Here is a 22,403-nt window from a genome sequence, read left to right as displayed (position 1 = left end):
ACAGGGCCTTAACTGACAGAACTGATGGTAGCTTGTTAATATATGTTCAGATTGTAGCGTAACAGAGATAAGGGAATATGGTCAACGTATCTAGCACTTGATCAAAATGCTTTTTAACAATGTAAACTGGGTAGACTACATTTCACAAAAAGCAAAATATACCTCAGGTCATAAAGTATTATACTAATAACATCAAACTAAATGACCCAATAACGTTGGTTAGGTTAGCTTAATTGGCTATTTCCCACTCACTCTTAACTGCATACATACTTCTAACTCTGAAACACACATCAAGCAAAGTCCTGCCTACTGTACATGCCATAACAAAGGATTGGCAGTTAAGTTAAATACATAATTTTGCATCCTAAAAAGATTATTTTTGGAAGTTCTGTCACAGCATGTGATGCTACAGTTACTTCCTGTTTACATAGTTGACTGACTGCAACACATGTTTTATACATGCATACACATCTTTATTAGCTAAGACATTTCTTTGATTTAATGCTCTAGTTTTAAACGTGCTACTGTTGTAGTTACTAAGTACTTAGGAAGGACTTAACATAAAAACTTAGTGAACAATTGCTGGTGTGTCATGTCATGTACTCTTAGTGTCAACATGAGTCCTCTAACTTTGTTTGTAACTAAGCATGTCTTTGACTTGTCGTCAGATTGCACACTTCCAGAAGGAGTTGGATGACCTTAAGGCACGAAGCGCAAGAGCTGACTTCAAGGTTGGCACAAATGAGGAGATGAAGGAGTTGAGGAAGGAGTCAGAGGACTTCCATGTTTTCACCCTGGAGATCAAGGAAACAACAGAGGTAAGACCACAGCTGCCTCCAGATAAATAAAAACATGAGTACCATCTTCCCCTCTGGGAAGACGATGCATAACATTTCTATATTCTGGTAATACTATTTGGGCAAGCACATAAACAAGAACATTTGTATGTAGCTTATTTTCTTTTCCTCTTACTTTTTAACTACGATGTTGAAAAGTGCACAAAAACATTTTTTGTACAGCCCTAAATACTATTTCCTTTTTTTGTTTTACAGTATATATCCTATACAAACAAGCTTTTAGTCGTATTGGTATTTCCCAAAAACAAAGCAAAAACTGTGGCACTGAAGAGGACAAAAACTGTTCTACCAACCTGCTTTTTCTGATTCGCAGTCTCTCCATGGGGACATTGGTGCACTGAAGACCACCTTACTGGAGGGCTTTGCTGGGGCAGAAGATGCAAAGGCCCAGAGCGAGCTGAGCAGAGACAAGAATTACAGACAGCTGCTGTACATAAAAGCTCTGGACCCCCGCAGCGACGAACAGCTCAAGGTGAAATGTTTGCATGAGTAGATGCTTTTCGTAAAGCTTTTTAATCCAATGGCTTCACGCTCACAGCATTTTGACTATTTTATTTATTTTTTCTTATTTAGGAGATTCGCAGGCTGTACCAGTATGTTATGTTTGCTGTGGAAGATGTCAATGACGTTTTGGATGTGGAATGGGAGAAACACCTGGAGAAGAAGAAAAAGCAGAAGTAAGCAGCACTAAATATATTAGAGAATTTGATGGCGAAAAGATTTGGGGTTAAGTATAATTTGTTATAAAATCCTGATCTTCTCCTCAGACACATGGTGGTGCCAGGGCGTGAGGGTCTGTTCACGACACTGGCCAACAACCTGTACATCATCAACCAGCAGAAGAACCGATTGGACCAGTTGGTTAAGCAACTCACTTCTCTGCGCCTCTACAACAAGACTACCCCTCTAACTATACACTGTAGTACTGCTGCAGAAACAACTGCTGGGTAGGAGCTGGAGTAGTGATGGAGGAATGTGAAAATATCTGAGATACATTACATTACATTACATTTTGTAAAAAGATGTAGTTTGTTGTGACCGAATACACTTTATAGACTTTCTATTTCAAGTTAACCATTGACTTAAATATGCTGCATTTTAAATACAGTCTTTGAATTGTTAAAGCTGAATGAATTCAACTTTAGTTTATTTGTTTTCACAACTGGATACATAATAGTTTAATATATAATCACAATAGTCTATGAATAATCACTATTTGCACTCATTTCTTTCAGTGTGGAAGCCTTTACTGGATATTGACATTAATTTCTAATAATGAGCATCAGCACACTGCAAATAGTTCTTAGAAAAGATGTTTGCAACTTCAACAACTTGTATCTGTGTTTTATGACAGTTTGGAAAGCGAGCTTGAGAGTTTAAGGGATGCGCTCCTGAAAGCCAGGCTGGACAACAACCCTCCTATGCCCAAATCCAAATCTCCAGGTATATATTTTTATATATATATATATATATATATATATATATATATATATATATATATTTAAAATAAGAATAATAAAGGATATCATGTTTATTAATTTTAACATGTACCAACTATAAATGTTTCTCCAGCAGTCAAGATATCGCCGGTGAAACAGTCCCAGCTGCGTAACTTCCTCTCAAAGGGGCAGATGCCTCCTGTCCGCTCAACTGCACCAGGTAAACATATCCTGCTCAAACTAATTAGAAAAGATTGATGTTGAAATGTTTTATGTTGATGAAGGTGTTTAAAAAATATTACCGTATCTCCACTATACCACAGTTATCGGTGATATAGATGTTCTTCATCTTTTCTCTTCTAGCCAACCTGTCCCGCTCGGCCTTCCTTTCACCTAAATACTACGAGGACTTGGATGATGTGAGTTCTACGTCCTCCCTGTCGCAGTCCCTGGAGCCTCACCCAGCTGACTTGGAGCTGGAGGAGGAGGAGGAACTTCAGTTAGAACCTCTTCCCCTTAGTATCATTTCTCCAGCATTGAACACCCCCCGCCACCCCACAGTCGTGAGGACCCCCTCTATCCAGCCAGGCTTCGGGGCCATCCAGTCCACCCCTTTAACAAAGATTCACTCTGTACAGGGTATGGGCTTTGGACTCAGCCCTATTGCCAGCCCTGGTGAGTAAAACTATTGCTGACTGCTTTTAAATGTCACAAGTAACACAGACCCTGTTTACACTTGGTTTTAACAGAAATAATGTTTGTGTTTGTTCACAAGTGGTCACTCGAGACACACGTGGAGACGCATTCTAATGCGAGGTGTGAACTGACGTACTTAGAGCTTTCCACTTGAATTACCCAAGATGCATGTTAATGCCAGGTGTAAACGGGGCCACAGAGTGCAGCTGCTAAACAAGTAGACATGTTTCCTTTCATAAATGTTGCTCACTGTATTGATATTTCAGTTCCAACCAATAAGATCAACCTCTGCGGGGCTGACAGCACTGCTCTTGCCACAAAGACGGTAAAACATGGAGCCCCTCCAACTGACAGGAACATCCCTGTCACCAACCCTGCCCAGCAGGCTGCAGCCACTGCTGCTCTACGCAGGCAGATGGCCAATCAGAAGACAGGTAGGAAGAACAGTCACCACAGTAATTATTTGTTTATTTTTAAATGTGAATAGAAGTCGTTATGGGCAGCACTGTGTGAAGTAGTTTGTATAATATTGCCATGCCCAGTGTAATTCACCAGGGGGAGACAGAGACCGTCGGACCAAATAATGTGAACCTGGTAGCTTTATATCCAAGCACAGTGTGTGCCCCATCTGAAAACACCTATAATCTGTTTCATTAAAATTCAAACCTGGCTTCAATCACTATGGAAACATTACATTTATTTAAATACATATGTCTGTAATGTTCTGTTTTTAATATAAACTCTCCTTGTGTGTTCCAGCTGTCGGCAGTACTTCCTTGACAGAGTCCACTTTGAAGACTGTGCCTGTCGTCAATGTCCAGGAGCTGAGGGACAAAGGCCCTCCTATGCCAGTTTCCAATATCATCAGGTAAAATTCTAAAATAATATAGATTTCTTTTGAGTTCTGTCATGACATTTCCTTAAGTAAGTGACGGTTAGTTTCTAGTTCAAAGGTAGGGGAGGCTTTGACGGACTGTATATTGCGTCAGATTCCGTCAGCTAGCTATCATTGTATAGACTTAAATCTACAGGTTACTGAAGTGGATTACAATATGTAATCCCAAACCTGACTGGTCTTCAATCTACCCAAGTTCTCCCACACTACACCGCATCTCCGCTCCCTTCACTGGCTACCAGTGGCGGCCCGAATCTGCTTCAAGACTCTGGTGCTGGCCTACCGTGCTGTGAATGGATCAGCCCCTTCCTACATCCCGGCCATGGTCGAAACCATACACCCCAGGGCATTCACTTCGCTCTACGTCGACCAATCGGCTCGCCACTCCCTCACTACGAGTGGGACCCAGATTTCCCTCAAACAAAACCCGCCTGTTTGCTATCCTGGCTCCAAAATGGTGGAACGACCTCCCCATTGATGTCAGGACAGCAGACAGTTTCGACTGCACCTCGGCGAATGAAGAAAACTAAATAACTGTTCTTTGTATGTTGCACTTATATTGGTTTGGCTTATTTCTAGCTAATATTTGAATTTGTATTCTATTGTTTCTGTATGTTGCACTTATGTTGGTGCACTTCAAACTGGCTTATTTGAAGACAGTGTTCACTTATACGATTGTTCCTATTTGAAGCTATTGTACTTACAAGAGTTGTATCTCCATGATTGTTTGCACTTTTTGTACGTCGCTTTGGACAAAAGCTGTCAGCTAAATGAACTGTAATGTAATGTAATAAGACAGTTAGTCAGGAATATGTCCAAAGTTCTGTGGTATAGGCTGGAGTTTTCTGGTCTGGATACAGCCTTTGTGATACAGTGAGAATGATATCACTACACCTACTGTAATTTGCGAGCTTTACAGAGAACTGGCACTTCATTAGGCACTGGAAGATTACTAAGACTGCTTCTGACAAACCTACAGGCAGACACTATTATTTAATTACCTTATTTTGCAGAATAGGTGGTAAGAATTACACAATATTTGTACTTTGTAGGCACTTACCGATGAAACATTTTAGCTGTTAGCCCCTGAATCATTGAGTCAAGATATGGTTTTCATGCAGTTCCCTTTAAATTGTAACGGAGCATTTTTGTTTTAATTGATATGGCAGACGAAGTTTATTAGGATTTAGCAGTTTCCCATTTTACACTATTTCTCATTTAGTTTATAAAGTGCTTTTTTATGTATCCAATGTGTCCTATCCATGTAATATTAAGAATGCTGTGATATTTATGGCGTTAAATCATGCCTGTATCTATTGCATCTATTTCTGATACAGTGAGTAGACAGTCTGTCACTAACAGTCCTCGAGGGGTCCAGTGTTTGTTTTGAGTGTGTCTCCCCGGCATAGATTTATCAGGTCACTGACTCCACCTAATCTTTGCCAATGCACAGGACTGGCAGATGCCAACAGTCTTGTATTGTATAGCTGGGGCTAGTACAAAAGGGGCAGATGATATTCAACACTGACTATAACCTTATAGTGGACGGTTTCATTTAAAAACAAAAAACAATACACTGGAGAATGGAGCCAAAACAGAACAGTGTGAATACTTAGTCTGCACAGTATTTAATTGTCTCTTTTCATACCATTAGCCTCTTCACTTCCCTTTCTTCATGGCTTTCATTTGTCTCGTTATTCACTCCATGATTCACACTCTCTTGTTTTGCCCCTTCCAGTCTCCTGCACTTTACTCTTTCCGCCTCACTGCGCTGTGCTCCACTTTTATGCTTGATATTTCGGCAGGCCATCCCTCCTCGGGGCTTTTCCCAAATCAAGCCTGCTCACAATAACATACAAACGAGCCAAGCAAGGCATTGTGAGAGGACGATGACTATGAAAGTGGACTTATCACTGATTCCACACTAAAATGCCTTTTTTTACCTGAATATTTCACATTTTCTTCAAATCATCCAGCTTGATATATTTTATTTTACCAGAACGTTTTCAAATAAATATATCCTTCAAACAATTTTTAATTTATTTAAAATTCTACGTAGTGACAGATTAATTATCATTAATTTAGACCTGAAATGTGATCTTAAACCATCAGGATGATTTAATGATTTAATTTCTATCCACCACTACACAAAGGACATATTGGGTAGCGAAGACCAGGTTTTGGGTTGTGGAGATTCACAAAATTTTAAGGTGTGTGTGTGTGTGTGTGTGGTATTTGTTTTTATGCGGACTACATGAATAACAAAATGTGGCATAAATAACAAAACTTCTTCTTCTGATCTCTTTCCCAGCTCATCAGCACCAGATCCAGCAGCTCCGGTCTTTGCAACAGTTTCTTCCAACCAGGCCAAACGAGTGAGTACAATATTTATCCATCACTCACTAAGCTGTTGTTCATTTTGTCATATATGTGTACAACCACACAGCTATATCTCTATATAAAATACATCTTGAATGGCTAACGAGTCGAATATTATTACAGAATTGATTGAACCTTGATGAAGCGTATAAAAATAATCAAATTTTACCAATATAAGCCCCCCCTACCGTATATACAAAATAAAATTAATTGATTTCAAATTAAAATATTGACTTAACCAGCAGTGGTGGAGATTTCCGAGTTAAACTGCGTGGCGCATTAATGTCTTCAATGTTTTAATCCATTTACCTGCTGTTACTTAAATACACAAACAAGCCAATTCAGTGTTAGTACCCCTCTCCCTGCAATTTTTTAAAGAACATTCAACGTGCGAGAATTCACAGATTGCTGACAGTTCTGTATGTGAAGACAGACCATAAACTGCAGGGGTGAGAAATGTCCCAGCTCCCTTGCTCGTTGATGTTACAAATTGCAGTTAGGTGACAGAGGAACTCCTCGTACAAATCTTCGTCACTGTTCAGGCCCAAGTTCAATTTAATGGGAATGACCCAAACATACTGATCTCCAACCTGCATATTGATTTTTTAAAATCTCGTACACATGATGGATATAGAGTGTTATTTATGCTTTAATGTTTTGCAGAATTAAGCTCTAATATCCAATGCATGTTCTCTCTGTGCAGAATCCTTCCCAAGGTATCCAGAAGATGTCCGCTGAAAGTACAACCAACCCACAGTCGAGCTTTGTGTTTGGTGAGCATACATAAGTTTCCTCTTCCCTATTGCCCTGATTTGGTTACACGTAAACGCATACAAATCGCAGTCGAGAACATTGCTTATGATTCTTGACAACATGCAAAATGTTGACATTTTGATTTGCAAGAGGACACCTTGTGTGATACATTTTTATTGACTTTAACTTCTGTCTTTCAGGTCAGTCATCCAAAACAGATGTTTCAGTGGCTCCTGCTAGCTCATCAGAGCAAAGTGCCAGCAAAGGTTTCTCCTTCGCATCAGGGTTAGTCAACTTTTGAAAGCATTCGGAAATATAAAGAACGCCTAACATTGTGTGTATTATATGTTCATGATTTTATTTATCGTTAAAAAAAAAGATCCTTTTTCATGAGAATCTTTTTTGAGGATTAATATTTCATCAATTTATTTATTTAACCAATCAAATGTGATTTGGGGCAACCAACTTATTCCTTCCATCATATAAAATTGCACTTGACTGCCAGCTTGTGGTTGGAAGTAGCTATTGGAGCAATATAATTGGTCGTGTACTTGCCCAAAATAATGTTGTTATTATGTTGTTAATTTATTAATGCCTCCCTCTGCCCCTGGAGTGAAAAGTCACCTATAGTTCCCTATCGCTGTGACGATACCGTGCCCACATATTCTGTTATACTTGGAAATTTGTCTCATTGCAGAAGCTATCACTTTTGGTTCATTGAGACTTAAATTATGTTTTGCAGGTCTGCAGGCTACAGTTTTGGTTCTGTTACACAGGCAGCTGGAATCTCACAAGGTAAAAACAACACAGCAACTTGATATTAAAAAGTTATAGGATGATGTCAAATCTTCACACGCTCATCATTTTCTTCTCATCCCCCCCCCCCCCCCCCCCATCTCTCCAGTTAAGGATGTGAATAAATTCTCTTTTAGTGGAAATGGCAAGATGATGTTTGGCCAGACTGGGGAAGAGCCATTCTCCCTCACCCCAAATTCCACCTCCCCTGCTCTTGGCACTGGGTCTCCCACCCTGGCTCTAAACACGTCAGGAGACAAACCAGCCTCTACCACAACTGCCCTCAGGATAGAGCCACAGCCCGTTAAGACAGTTGGGGGGGAGACCCTGGGCAGTTTCTCTGGACTACGTGTGGGCCACGGAGAAGAAGCGAAAGATTCATCCACAAAACCCGCTGCTGGCTCATTTAGCTTTGTGGAAGCTGGACTTGGTATGGGCAAGGGTGCACAGTTAAGCTTTGTTGCAGGTCTCCAAAAGTCTGCAGAAGACTCTACAGCAGCTGACTTGTCCAAGGGGGCAGCATCAGGAAGTTTGTTCAAGCCTCCTGAACAGAACCCAAAGCCAGCCTTTTCTGTTCCGCAGTCTAGCATAACTGCCTCAGCTTCACCTACGTCTTTCGGTAGTCTTCTTGCGGCTTCTTCAGAGGAGCCAAAGGTTTCCCCACAACCTTCAGAACCTACCCCACCCCCTGAGAGAGAACCCGCTCCTGGACTAGCTGTAGAGACCCCCAGTCCCCTTGCAGTACCTGACCCCGCAGCGAATGCAGCCATCACAGAAACAACAGCAGCCACAGTTACAGCACCAACACCCGCACCGCTTCTGGCCACAACTGCCCCGACCCCAGACCCTCCCCCCTATATCACCGAGCCAACTGATGCAATCCCTCCAACACCAGCCATTGCGGCTCCCACAATAGAAGCCATCCCAGACAGCTCCACCACCACTGCTCATATGCCCACAGCTGCTGCTACGCCTGCTGTAGCACCAATCCCCCAGTTAGCTCCAACAGTGTTTCAGGTGCCTAGTTCTGACAAACCAGGCTCCATTTTTTCTCAACCTCCCTCCTCTATAACAGACGGCAGTTCCCTAGCAGCTACACCAGTTATCAACACAGTTGCTGCCGCAGCCACCACTCCCACCCCTACTGTTGTTAACAGCACAACAACTACTGCTGCTAGCACTGTCTTTGGGCAACCTGCTGCACCTCCATCTGCCTTGGCCCCCTCAGCTCCGGCATCCACAGGATTTGGCTCAACTGCGTTTGGTGCAACAACTGGGACTGGTTTTGGCAAATCTGTGTTTGGCCAGGTGGGTGGCTTCGGCCAGCCTGCCAGCAACACTGACACATCTGGGGGCTTTTCTTTTGGCCAATCTGCGTTTGGGGCAAGTTCTAACAGTGCGACTACTGGAGGAAGTCTTTTCGGTGCTGCTACTGCTACCAATGCCAGTTCCTTCTCTTTTGGCACGAGCAGTGCCAACACAGCCAGCAGCACTGGCTCTGGGCTGTTTGGACAAACCACAGCACCAGCATTTGGCCAAAGCTCTGGATTTGGGCAAGGGTCTGTCTTTGGCAGTAATACCACCACATCCTCATCTACAGGATTCAGCTTTGGACAGCCCTCCGGTGAGTGTGAGTTTGCACTTTATTTCTTAATGCTCATTTGTAAAATATGGTAGGAGTTTGTGGTTAACAGTTTTATTTATTTATACAGAAGCCTGACATTTATGTGGGCTGCAATAGGTAGTAATAGCTATAGAACGAAGTGATTTGTAAAGATTAGAGATTTCACAACTCCCGATATAATTTATTTGTCCTTTTTAACGTTGGGTATCTGGCATCTTTTGCATCGTGACTATGAGTGTGCAACTATTTTCCTTCACACCTGTGTTTTCACTGTCAGCACCTCTCTAACACTGGTGTGCATTCCTCCTCTCTCTCATTCGGAAAGTCTCTGCCCCTCTCACCATTGTTATTTGGGCTAGATCTAAATTATTTTCAAATTTTTCTTCCATGTGCTATGACATATGCAAATTATAGTTTCAATGTCCCTTGATGGCCAGTGCTACACTCAACCTGACTCACTACAGTCAACAACTCAGCCAGAGAGGTTGTTGTTCCTTCAATGTGGTGTTATATTTACTAATCAGACTACACGGCTACAAATAGTTAAGTCGTGTCTGACATTGTTTAAGCTAACAACGTCAGGCAACCCCTTAATTATATTCTGTCTATCGAGGGCAGTGGGCCGTAAAGGAGGCTGTGTGAAAATATCCACTCATTCAGCTGACCAGCCTGCACATTTGGTGGTGATTGAAGTCAAATGTGACACTTGTTTTGGTCAAAAGGCCATCACCCCGCAGGAGAGAAGACACCCTGTAGTTTACTGCCTGAGTAGATTGGAGGTGTGGGACCGGCTGTGAAATTTGGGGAGGTGCAGCAGTAAGGAGGGTGGCATGAGGGGAGTTGTCCCATTCCCAAAGATTCTCTAAATTCCCAACACAGTATGGGAATGTCTGTGTCTCTGGGACAGCTGATGTAAATGCATCAGCTCAGCAGTTAGACGCAGCCTGTCACTCCTGTGCACAGATTTTAAAGGGGAGGGGGGGGGGGTCTCCAGAGTTGACTCATCCTGTTTTATGAAGCTGGAGGAAGAAAAGAAAGATATACATATAGTGTTGACTAGAACATGTATAAGGCATAATCATCTACATGTCATTTAATAGTGCAGAGTTAACAAAACATGTCTTAATCTTGGCTGTATTTTCCGTTTCCTTCTTTTTACAGCTTTTGGCTGCTCTCCCACCACCCCTGTGTTTGGCCAACAAGCTACCAGCGGAAGTGTATTTGGACAGGTATCATCCACTGATTTTTTTTAATTCATTGATAGAGCAACCAATACATAGTACTGTCCTAAAATATAATAGAAAATGTTGTTCTTCTGGAGACATTGTATAGCTAACAATTCTCTCCCAGCAGCAGCCGTCATCTGGTGCGACTCTGTTTGGCTCAAATTCAGCCAATCCAGCCGGCTCAACTGCTGGTGGAGGGTTCTTCACTGGCCTTGGAGGCAAACCGAGCGAAGAAGCTGCCAACAAAAACCCATTCGGCACCAATGCCCCCACCGGAGGGTTTGGGCAGCCCGCTCAGACGGGTAGGCTAAAAAAAAGATTGCTGATGAATTCTAACTTCTGTTCACATATTGTTGAGTGCGTGTTACACCTTAACCACACTGGAAGCCAAATGGAAACTGTATCAGAAACGCACTTTGCTGTCCTTGAAAGATGCATGCATCTGCCTTTTTTCTCCTCTAGGTGCCAACACTCTGTTTGGGAACACCAGTGCCAAGACCTTTGGTTTTGGACAGACCTCCTTTGGCGAACAGAAACCTAGTGGGACCTTCACTACCGGTGCAGGGAGTGTCGCAGCCCAGGGATTTGGCTCCTTCGCTTCTCCGGCAAAAGCAGGTATAGCTTTCCTCCATATTGCTTTGTATTCTAATAGTACTGTGGTTCTTCAGTCCTTCCTGCCTCATCCACTCTATAAAAGTGCTGCTTGCTTGTACTTTGCAGTTATCATTTTATCAGATCATTTATAGTGCTGACATTTTTAGACCAGACTTGTTTCCCTGTGCTGTTCATACGCCCTGAGGGTAGGGATTCATTTTCTTAATTAGAATTATGCAAAATCCTTAGCAAATGTAAATAGTTCTGTTATTGGATAATAATTTTACGCTTACACACATTCACCAGATAGGGCTTGTATTAGTTAGGTTTGATATTCACTGTTTTGGGCTTTGGGGCTTTGGTGATGTGTGAGGGTCAGTGATGGAGGGATGGCTATAATAGACACACCTATACAACATGGAATTTTACACATTAGCTGACTCTTGGCATTGCGTTCTCCTTTATCAACTGAGCTACAGCAAGTGCCCTTATCTCCTCGGGCCAGCAGAGCAGAAAGTGAGGTAGTCAGGCTTTGTCATGACCTGCCAGAGTACTGCTGATGATGCAATGTTACCTCCTAACACTAAAAGGCACAGTACATATACATGTTTGATACACAAAAATCTATTTAAGCCACATTATTTCAATACTGTCACTCAATAGAGCTGTGATGTTGTGGGGGAAAAAAAGGTCTAGTGCTGCAACTAACTATTATGTTTATTATCGATTTAATCTGCCGACTATTTTCTAGACTAATCAATTATTCGTATCGTCAGAAAATAGTGAAACATGTCCATCCCAGTTTTTTTAAGTCCAATGTGAAGCCTTCATATGTCTTGTTTTGTTGGTCCAAAACACAAACATATTCAGTTGTGTATTTATTATGATAGAAAATCAGGAAATCTCTACATTTATGAGGCTGGAGAAAAAATATTCTGCCTAAAAATGTACTTTAACGATTAATCGATAGTCAAAATTGGTTGCCGATTATTTTTCTGTTGATTTACTTTTTCTTTCAGATCTAGTTTAAAACTTTAAAAGTGCTTTGCTGTCCTTAACCCATTTTATTTTTATATAAAAATGGAGTAAACTGCCCTCTATGCTCCTGTATGCCCAGGCTCCAAGACTAGCAGATTAACAATTAAAGGTGGATAATGTGCATATTTAATTAGCTATAGAGAAAGTTTAGGCATGAAGAATTAACTTTATTCCTTCCCAACTTAGTTTGACAAAATGCAAATTGAGCTTCTGTTTTTTTAACATTTTGTTTTGGTTACCAAATAATTCTTGGTACTTGTATTAGCCATCCAAAACATACCTTAGCTCCATTGCGATATTGTTACTACTCAGCACACTAATGCCCTATCACTGGCGAATGTACAGGGAATGTAATCTTGTTACATTAGCTCAATCAATTATTTACTCCGGCATGCTGGTAGCCAGGCTGTAATTTCAGTACACCCTTTCTCCCCTGCCACTCCTACCTCTGAAGCTTTGAACTGGTGTGAAGTAGTCATCCTCTCTTCAAGCTGTCAGTGTGTTGTTCCAAAACAATAATTTACTGTACACAATAAGACACAGTATCGTAACTGTGTTCACCTATGTTCAGACTATTTCTTGTGAGATGCAATAGGGAACATTTGACATGGACATTGGACAAACAATAATCACTTTTATATCTACTTGTGTACAGTAATTACCCGTTTAGGTAGACGTGGAATATATGTGTAGTTATTTTAGATATTTACACAGACGGCCAAGCAGAACTGTTCAGCCTTCCATGAAATGAAAAATACCCTTGACATACAGTAGGTGAAATCCATCCATCCATCGTCTACCGCTTATCCGGGGTCGGGTCGCGGGGGCAGCAGCTCCAGTAAGGAACCCCAAACTTCCCTTCTCCGGGCCACATCCGCCAGCTCCAACTGGGGGATCCCGAGGCGTTCCCAGGCCAGTGAGGAGATATAATCTCTCCACCGAGTCCTGGGTCTTCCCCGGGGTCTCTTCCCAGCTGGACGTGCCTGGAACACCTCCCTAGGGAGGCGGCCAGGTGGCATCCTTACTAGATGCCTGAACCACCTCAACTGGCTCCTTTCAACGCAAAGGAGCAGCGGCTCTACTCCGAGTCTCTCACAGATGGCTGAGCTGGTGAGAACCCTATCTCTAAGGGAGACGCCAGCCACTCGTCTGAGAAAACCCATTTCGGCCGCTTGTACCCGTGATTCTCGTTCTTTCAGGTCATGACCCAGCCTTCATGACCATAGGTGAGGGTAGGAACGAAGATCGCCTGGAAGATCGAGAGCTTTGCCCTCTGGCTCAGCTCTCTTTTCGTCACAATATTCTCCGGCCAATCTCTCGCTCCATCGTGCCCTCACTCGCGAACAAAACCCTGAGGTACTTGAACTCCTTCACTTGGGGTAAGGGCTCATTCCCTACCCGGAGTAGGCAATCCACCGGTTTCCTGCTGAGAGCCATGGCCTCGGATTTTGAGGTGCTGATCCTCATCCCAACCGCTTCACACTCGGCTGCGAACCGATCCAGTGACTGCTGAAGGTCACAGACCGATGACGTCATCAGGACTACATCATCTGCAAAGAGCAGCGATGAGATCCTCAGACCACCGAACTGGAACCCCTCTCCTCCACGACTACGCCTCGATATCCTGTCCATGAAAATTACAAACAGGATTGGTGATAAAGCGCAGCCCTGGCGGAGGCCAACATTCCCTGGGAACGAGTCCGACTTACTGCCGAGTATCCGGACACAACTCTCGCTTTGGGCGTACAGGGATTGGATGGCCCTCAGAAGTGACCCCCTCACCCCATACTCCCGCAGCACCTCCCACAGTATCACCCGGTGGACCCGGTCATACGCCTTCTCCAGATCCACAAAACACATGTAGACCGGTTGGGCGTACTCCCAGGCCCCCTCCAGGATCCTTGCGAGAGTGAAGAGTTGGTCCGTTGTTCCACGTCCAGGACGGAATCCGCATTGTTCCTCTTTAATCAGAGGTCCGACTATCTGCTGAACCCTCCTTTCCAGCACCTTGGAGTAGACTTTACCGGGGAGGCTGAGAAGTGTGATACCCCTGTACATACTCTCTGGTCCCCCTTTTTGAATAGGGGAACCACCACCCCGGTCTGCCACCCCCTAGGCACTGTCCCAGACTTCCACGCAATGTTGACGAGGCGTGTCAACCTAGACAGCCCCTCAACACCCAAAGCCTTCAGCATTTCTGGACGGATCTCATCAACCCCTGCGGCTTTGCCACTGTGGAGTTGTTTGACTACCTCAGTGACTTCCAACAGGGAAATTGACGATGGTCCCCCATCAGCTTCCAGCTCTGCCTCTACCATAGAGGGCGTGTTAGTCGGATTCAGGAGTTCCTCAAAGTGCTCCTTCCACCGCCCAATAACCTTCTCAGAGTCGAAGTCAGCAGAGTCCCACTCTTGCTGTACACAGCTTTGATGGTTCCCTGCTTCCCCCTCCTGAGGTTCCGGACGGTTTTCCAGAAGCACCTTGGTGCCAACCGAAAATCCTTCTCCATAGCTTCTCCGAACTTCTCCCACACCCGCTGCTTTGCCTCTGCCACGGCAGAGGCTTCGAGCCCGTCGGTACCCTGCAACTGTTTCCAGAGTCCTCCCGGATAACATACCCGGAAGGACTCCTTCAGTCGAACGGCTTCCCTGACCACCGGGGTCCACCACGGTGTTCCTTGAGACCACAGCTCCTCACCGCAGCTTCAGCAATAGAGGTTTTGAACATCGCCCACTCAGGTTCAATGCCCCCAACTTCCACAGGGATGTCTGAAAAGCAGTGAAATATCCTATGTAAATACGCTAAAGTCACACCATGCTTCAAAAGCCTTTTCTTTGTAGAAACAGTTTTAAGGCCCATGTAACTCCCTATATGTTCCGCTGCTTTCTGTTTCAAAGCCTTTTTAAGCACTTATCTATTTTCCCTACTACAGGTGGTTTTGGCAGTGCTCCGGTGTTCGGGAGTCCCCCTTCCTTTGGTAGTTCCCAAGCATTTGGTGCTGGAGCAACATTTGGCTCAAGCCCTTCCTTCGCCAACAACATGGTTCCCTCAGCTGGTAAAGTGTTTGGAGAGGGAACCGCTGCTTCCAGCATGGGAGGATATGGGTAAGAAACCTAATATGCTCTGTGGAAGGTTCGACAAAAAAAAAAAGGTTTCTCTCCAAAAATATTAATTTCTTTAGGAATAAGTACATATATTGCACATTCATTAAGTAATAAATGCAGATTTTTAATTTAATTTATTTATTTTTTGTACTAAAGTAAGCTGCTTTCACACTGTAATACGCACACAACGTTCTTTTCTTCTAACCCCAAAAGTTAAAACTTGAGGTGGCAGGGGTGTCATTAAAAAGAAAGTTTTAGATTTGACAGAAAGAAATCTTAACTCAAAGCCACTTACTCCTGCCAGCAAATCAGCCTAATTTCCAATTTCAATTTAAGGTACTGGAAAGGGGATTATTTGATCTTTCCCTCCTTCCCACTCTAATTCTCCGTCTTTATCATTATTGTGTGTCCACCACGTGCTAGTGTTATGTTACAGAGAGCATGGCTATGAGCCCAAAACTTTGGAGCCCTGTGCAGGACTAGATTACTCCACTCAGATAATCTCACTGCGGGGTCATGCTGCCTGCAGATTAAACTGGCCTGCTCTCTCTCGCTCTCTCTCTCTCTCTCGCTCTCTCTCGCTCGCTCTTGCTCTCGCTCTCTCTCTCTCTCTCTCTCTCTCTGCCTCTGTTTTGCTTATTCTCCCTGTTCTCTCCCTTGGGATTCGATGGGAGTGGGATTACTGCTTAAACCCCCCTCTCTCAATCCTCACACACTAACACACCATCTGACCCCTTCTGCCTGGTAGGATGTTTACGTGGAAGGAGCTAAACAAGAAAGACATACATATAGTAATTTCTCTGTCCTATCTCCCTTCTCTTTGTACAAATACATTGCTGGTTGAAAGCAGGGCATTTCAATGACACCCAGCCCATTGGCTCAGTATCAGATATTTACTTTAATTTAGTCATTGTAGCAGTTGTACCTTATTGTTACTGTTTACCACATCACAACGTTCCGTGTCTGCTCCCGTTTTCAGGTTTGCCTCACCTCCCAGCGGCCCGTCCTTTGGTGCTCTAGCCAATCAGAGCGCTCCGTCATTCGGGGGCCTGGCCCAGCAGGGACCTGGGTTTGGAAGTCAGCCCAGCAGCTTCTCAGGCTTTGGACAGCAGCCACAGGCGGGAGGTGAGACTACTACTTTGGTTGCCCTGTTTCTTTTCTTTTCTTTTCTTCCCTGATCAACTTCAAATGTCCTCTTGCTTACCAGCACTTGGATAAATAATGCACGCAGCCAGCGCGGTCAGTAGCTCAAGAGCAGTCAGTATGCAATTCTTCTAACATCAGGCACAGTTGAACAGTAATGAGTTTTATTTGGGGATTTTAGCAATCTTTGAAATGCAGACGTACATTATTTATTATTAAAATAGTAATAAAATAAACTATATTTACTGTTTTTCAACAAAATAAATATTTGAAACAGCAAATGATTTTCATTCCAAATAAATAGTTATATTTCTTACAACCAAACATGAGTGCATGTTTTCATGCTTGACCCAAATTTGGAGTTCTCTTGCTGTCTTCCTACCACGCGTTTCTGTGTGATTTTGTATTTTTTTTTTTCTCTCGTCTCCTTAACTTGTTCACCTTTGCTTCTCTCGAGTCTCTAAAGGGCTTTGTCATTAGTCATGTATATATTGTACAGCAGACCATCAATATTCTCTTTTCATCTATTTCTCTTTCTCGCCTTCTCTGTCTCTGTCTTTGATGTTCCTGGGTAGCAAAGCTTAGCCCCGCGTCAGGTCATGGCAGAACACAGCTTGTTATCGCACTGTAAGATTGCATTAGGATTGTGGGTTGTCATATTTTGACACAAATTCCACAGTCATAATGTTTTATTACTGCAATCACCCAATTTATCACTTCTTTTTTTTTTTCATTTCGTAGGATTTTCTGGACACCCAAACACCTTTGGGTCTGCAAACCAGTAAGTTTTTTTTGTGTGTGTGTGTGATTTAATAAATGGACAGACCCACATTTCTCTCTTGTCCTCCCTGTCAGCAGTGTGTTGTGCATGTGGTGTTTGAACGCTGCTGAAGCTCACATCTCTCTTCTACAGTATGCCTCCCCATAGACCCTTTCAGATTTAATACCTACCCTCATTTATTTCCTTTTCTTTATTAGTTTAAAGTCAGACTCTGCTTTATTGTTATTTCATTGTATTGAAATACTGAGGGAATAAATGAATGATACATTAAAGCTTGCTTAAACATGGGATCCGATACAAAAATTCAACAAATACTGTACAAAGCCGCACAGGCTAAAAATGCATCATTCTGACCCCCTGTGGAAAGTCGCTGTCCCTGAAATGGGTGGTGCATGATTGAAAGCTCAAGCAGAACTTTCTTAATAACTGCCCCCTTGTGATTTAGATATTCATTCCCATCCTATTGTCTCCTTTTTCGGTGTCTCATCCCTCAATACCACTTCCTACCTCTCCTTCCTTTCTGCTGCCTCTCCCTCCGTTCGCTGCTGCGTGTCACATGGCAGCCAGAGGTCCTCGGGGTGTGTTCCAGTGTGATGCACTCTGAAGTGTGCGGGAGTGTGTCAAGACGAGGTTTAGCCACTTGGACACATTCACATTTTGTTAATAATCCTGCTCGGCCTTTGTTGAGTTGTTTTCTTTTGTGACTTCCTCACGTAGTGCATTGATCCTAATGCTTTTTGTGTTTCCTTGCTAAACTGGATTTGCTTTATTGGATTGCATTTTTATTGTTTTCTTGCAAATATGCAAAACAAGCTTCTTCTTCTCTCTTTTTCTTTTAGCTGAAATTCGAAGTCAAAAACATGTTGTAGCACAGTTTAACAGCCCACCACAACCAGACAAAAAAAAAAACCCACATCCAAATGAAATTACAGACATCACCAGGCGATCCTGAATCCACTGTGTTTAACACACTGAGTCCTGAACTGTGTGAAACTCACATATTCACTGGTTGCAAAAATCCTATTGCCATTTTAATTACAGTGATATTTGAGAAAATGCTTATTCATGTGTGTTTGTTTTTTTTGTTTTTTAAATATGAAGCTGTCTGTCCAACTGCGTGTTTGTTGAACCTCCTTAAAATTCCCAATTTCCTCATATAATCTTCTTTTAAACCCCCCACCCCCCCACAAGAAAAACATATAGCTCCTCAGCCTCACGTAGACTATCTGTGTGGTTGTTCCAACCCTTTTTATTGGAAGCTTTATCATTCTCATGCTGACATAAATATTTAAATGCAATATGTACATAACAGCACCAGAGCATTAAATGGAAACTTGTACAGATCTTGTGGTAATTCTAATAATACTACAACTGGTGCCGTTTCAAGTATTGAAACTCTTTTTTCAATAATCTCTCCCTGTCTGCTTTGTCTGTCATTTCTTTTTCCAGATCAAGTTGGAGAAGCTAGTTTTATTAAACCTCCACGTCACTGCTACAGTACTTTCTGCAATCAAGCTCTTTGTGCCACATAATGGGTGAAGGGAAAAGGGCGAAGATCGTTTGGCTTAAATAAAGTGAATTAGAAGATATACTTGCATTTTCCTTTCATAGAAAGCTTTTTTTTTATTTCAGAAAGAAGTTACAGGTTTTTGAGCAGTTTGCATATTGCAATTCATTCTCTACATATATATTCATTTGGAGAGTTTATGCCTGATATTAGTATTTTAATAGGATACAGGAGGATCAAGTATTGACATCTATACAAATATTAGACGGTTTAGTGAGGTACCTGGAGAAACGGGTTTCCTTTTTTAAGGTTTTTGAGAATCATAGAAAACTCTTTTTGCAAACTGGTCCACAAGCTTCTTCAGAAAATGTAGTACATTGTTGTTTTGCATTTTGAAGTTTTTGTTTCGTAAATACACGTACAAAAACATTCAAGCTTCTGAACAGTACACTCTTCCATCTTATTATTTGAAATTGTGTTATCAACATGGCAAATTAAAGTCATTCAGTCCAGTCTTATCTGTAACTGAACAATTCAACAAGCGCAACATTTTGAACTGTGATAGAAAGAATTGTTGGGGGAAAAAAAAAGTTAGATTTTTTCCTTTTTCAAATGATTTTTGCAGTAAATCCCACTTGATGTATATTTTTACATGAAAACATGGAAATAAATGAAATTTCTCAAATTATTTGTCTATTCAAAATTGTATTTCTTAAGCAGTCATGTTAATGGCTCATAGATTATGTTTATTCATTCTAGTGATTATCAAACAGAACAAAAGCAAACATTATTGTTGTAATTCATGTAGTGCTTCTTTGCATTCTTGGAAGCTAATTTAAGCAGAAGCTAAAAGTATAAAAACATTTTTTAAAAAGTAAAGCCTTCAGCATGCTGACAAATTACATACTTTATACTTTTGTAATTTTTTTAGTGTAATTTCTTAACATACATTTACAGTATGCATTTCACAGTTGGAAAAACAGCTTCACTCTGCTTAGTATTTAATTAATACCTCTGAAAATCTCAAACTGAACGCAGTTTAATATGAGGTGTCATTCAGAATAGCATGGCATAGTGTAGACGGTTCACTAATTAATGCTAAATCCTTGATATGCAGCTCATTCCTCCATCTTTAGTAAGGAATCCATTCACTCGCATACAGAGCTAAATTGGGCTGTGGGAGAATGCTGATGGGGGAACTATGGCTTGTATCGGAGCCTCGATGTTGTGGCATTTGGCCACCATCGACAGAATTACATTCCCGGCTTATGTCTTTGGAGCATGTCACTGTCACTCCATCCATCCTTATCTCGCGTCCCACACCAACTGGGTTGCAGAAGTCCTGGTTGCTCTGAAGTGGCACGGGAATGTCAGGGTCATAAAAATGTGACCTGAACTCACCCACATGCCGAAATGGTCACATCCACATTCCCCGATTTTAGTCTTTGATAGATATAAAGAATAGACCTGCCTGCAGAAAGACGTTGGCTTTGTAGAAAAAAAAGACTTTAAATAAAATATAAAGCCGCGTTGCATCCATGATCACAAAGATGTTTGAGCACCAGCTCTATTCGATGTTTCAGGTAAAGAATTACAGTTTGGACACATTTGCAGATTAAAGAGGCACACGGGCAGTTACAGAGCCCAAAGTCTGTAATGCTGTCGGCTAAAGCGGATGAGCTTATGAGATTTTCAGCACCCACTCTACAAACTGGCCTCTATGAACGCTTCAAAGACAGATTCTTTTTTAATGTTATTATTATTATAATAGATATAGTCAATAGTGACAGTACTTGTTTTGTTGTATTGCTCGTGTCACTGTTTCTGGTGATGGAAAGTCTCAAACGCTCGGGAGGATGGCAGCTGTCTTCATGGAATCCAGATAAAAATAGCTTAGTCAAAATCACCTCTCCCCCCTCCCCCAACCCCACCTTCATTCTCTGTGTTTTCCCAGCCTCCACCCCCCCAAGTGAGTGATGATTAGTGGCTCTTGAGCACATCCTGCATTGCTTTGCTGACATTCATCATCTGTACATGTGCCACTGCACACTTCAGTGGGCGCCTCTTGTGGGTCTTAAGGCATTTCTATGAACAGTGGTGAATGCTGAGTCTGGTCACTCTAGTGTCTCCCGTACGTGCACCAGCCACACTATTGTGTGAGGTGAGTGTTGTCCAGAGCATTTGTGAGCACCAGCTCCTCTGAAACGGCATGCTACAATTTTCCCTAATGGCTCATTTTGTCTGCACAGATGATCCAAATTCAATAGTCGTGTTTCTCTTCTCTCTGTGCTGACATGGTGGTGCACTGCGGATCTAAGGCCTCCCCCCTAATTGGAGAACGTTGTGAAATGTTTGAAAGGTTTATTAAAAATAACCAGGAAGATAAAAGAAGTGACTTAAGAAAGACACGCATATTTCAGTGGGTACCAATGTCAGTTTTTCTTACTTTGCAGAGCAACAAGACTCAGACCGCTTGTATTCTTAACATTAAATCCATCTGTAACCATATTGGTTCAATTCAAGGTTTTTAGCCATGCTAGCTATGGATGGATAGCGCCAACGTTCAAAATTGTTCTAATTCTAATACTTTGGTTTATGATCAAATACCTGCAAAACTAATGACATTCACACCACGCGCTGTACGTTATGTTTATTGCTAATTAGCTAATGTTAGCTTGCTAAACACTCTAAATGTAGACAAACATTATAGCTGCTTAGCATCAGCATATTAGCTTTGTCATTATGAGCGTATTAACTTGCTGATGTAATTAGCTCAAAGCGCCGCTGTGCCTAAGTAGCGTCTTGCAGAGCCGCTAGCATGGCTGTAGACTCTTTGTCTTGTTCAACATCTTTTTCTGTCTGTGGACAATTTGATTTTTTGATGCCTGTCATATAATTCCATAAATTTGCATACCGACACTGCACTTCTCTTAGTCCTCATATAAATATAGTTTAGACGTATTCTTTACCACGTTTGACTTTGGCATTTTACAATGTTATAGTTTTCTTTATTGTGTGCAACTCCTCACCCTGAGCTACACGTTTGTCCCTTCTTTAACTGCTGTCCCACAGTCCCGTGGGTCCTGGTACTATTAAGATGCAGAATGTAAGGACATGATCACTGTTTGCCAGTATTCACTCTTAAATGCTAAGCACAGCTTTAAGCATTATAGCAGCACTGACATTAACATCATGCATGATAAATAACACCCCAGCAGCTTTACCAGTAAGTCCATCCAAACCTCATAACCTTAAATTACCTACCTGCACGAGTTCCTCTTTCCCTCTCTGTCTTTAACTGACTCACAGGGATTACGCAGTTCAGTGTCATTACTTATCCTGATACTTCAAAGAAGCTTTATACTGAGTTTTAATTTCAAATCAAGCCACATTTAGTCTTCCAAGTATCCCCAAAATGTCCAGAAGAAGAGTCCTGTGTCTGCAGAAAGAACTCGACACTCCCTCTCCATTTACATGTGACACAACATAAACAGGTGCATGCAACAGCAATTTCAACACTTACACTGCATGTGAATGGATTACTTAGAATGAGCTTAAAGTCTTATCTAATG

At 42.2% G+C, this 22,403-nt stretch overlaps 1 protein-coding gene across 8 annotated transcripts in view; it reads left to right on the top strand.

Moving 5' to 3' along the window:
* nup214 (nucleoporin 214) overlaps positions 1-22,403 on the top strand; it is a 35,404-nt gene that overhangs the window by 11,055 nt on the left and 1,946 nt on the right. The window contains exons 16-37 of one of the 8 annotated variants that reach the window (XM_029444376.1): positions 669-818; positions 1,171-1,329; positions 1,431-1,534; positions 1,625-1,804; positions 2,212-2,300; positions 2,433-2,516; positions 2,660-2,971; positions 3,259-3,426; positions 3,752-3,860; positions 6,199-6,262; positions 6,970-7,039; positions 7,220-7,304; positions 7,762-7,814; positions 7,924-9,444; positions 10,600-10,667; positions 10,789-10,966; positions 11,127-11,279; positions 15,229-15,400; positions 16,380-16,525; positions 17,285-17,324; positions 17,888-17,954; positions 18,774-19,519. In XM_029444376.1, the coding sequence (XP_029300236.1) occupies positions 669-818; positions 1,171-1,329; positions 1,431-1,534; positions 1,625-1,804; positions 2,212-2,300; positions 2,433-2,516; positions 2,660-2,971; positions 3,259-3,426; positions 3,752-3,860; positions 6,199-6,262; positions 6,970-7,039; positions 7,220-7,304; positions 7,762-7,814; positions 7,924-9,444; positions 10,600-10,667; positions 10,789-10,966; positions 11,127-11,279; positions 15,229-15,400; positions 16,380-16,525; positions 17,285-17,324; positions 17,888-17,918 (3,936 nt within the window). In that variant the 3' untranslated portion in view covers positions 17,919-17,954; positions 18,774-19,519. Of the gene's footprint in view, positions 1-668; positions 819-1,170; positions 1,330-1,430; positions 1,535-1,624; positions 1,805-2,211; positions 2,301-2,429; positions 2,517-2,659; positions 2,972-3,258; positions 3,427-3,751; positions 3,861-6,198; positions 6,263-6,969; positions 7,040-7,219; positions 7,305-7,761; positions 7,815-7,923; positions 9,445-10,599; positions 10,668-10,788; positions 10,967-11,126; positions 11,280-15,228; positions 15,401-16,379; positions 16,526-17,284; positions 17,325-17,887; positions 17,955-18,773; positions 19,520-22,403 lie in introns of those variants that run through there. The other 7 variants (XM_029444377.1, XM_029444374.1, XM_029444380.1 and 4 more) reach the window with 7 other exon arrangements.

This window comes from Cottoperca gobio, chromosome 12 (genome assembly GCF_900634415.1).
Source record: "Cottoperca gobio chromosome 12, fCotGob3.1, whole genome shotgun sequence".
Lineage (NCBI taxonomy): Eukaryota > Metazoa > Chordata > Actinopteri > Perciformes > Bovichtidae > Cottoperca > Cottoperca gobio.
Note: the sequence above shows the minus strand (reverse complement) of the source record. Positions and strands in the feature narration are given on the sequence as shown.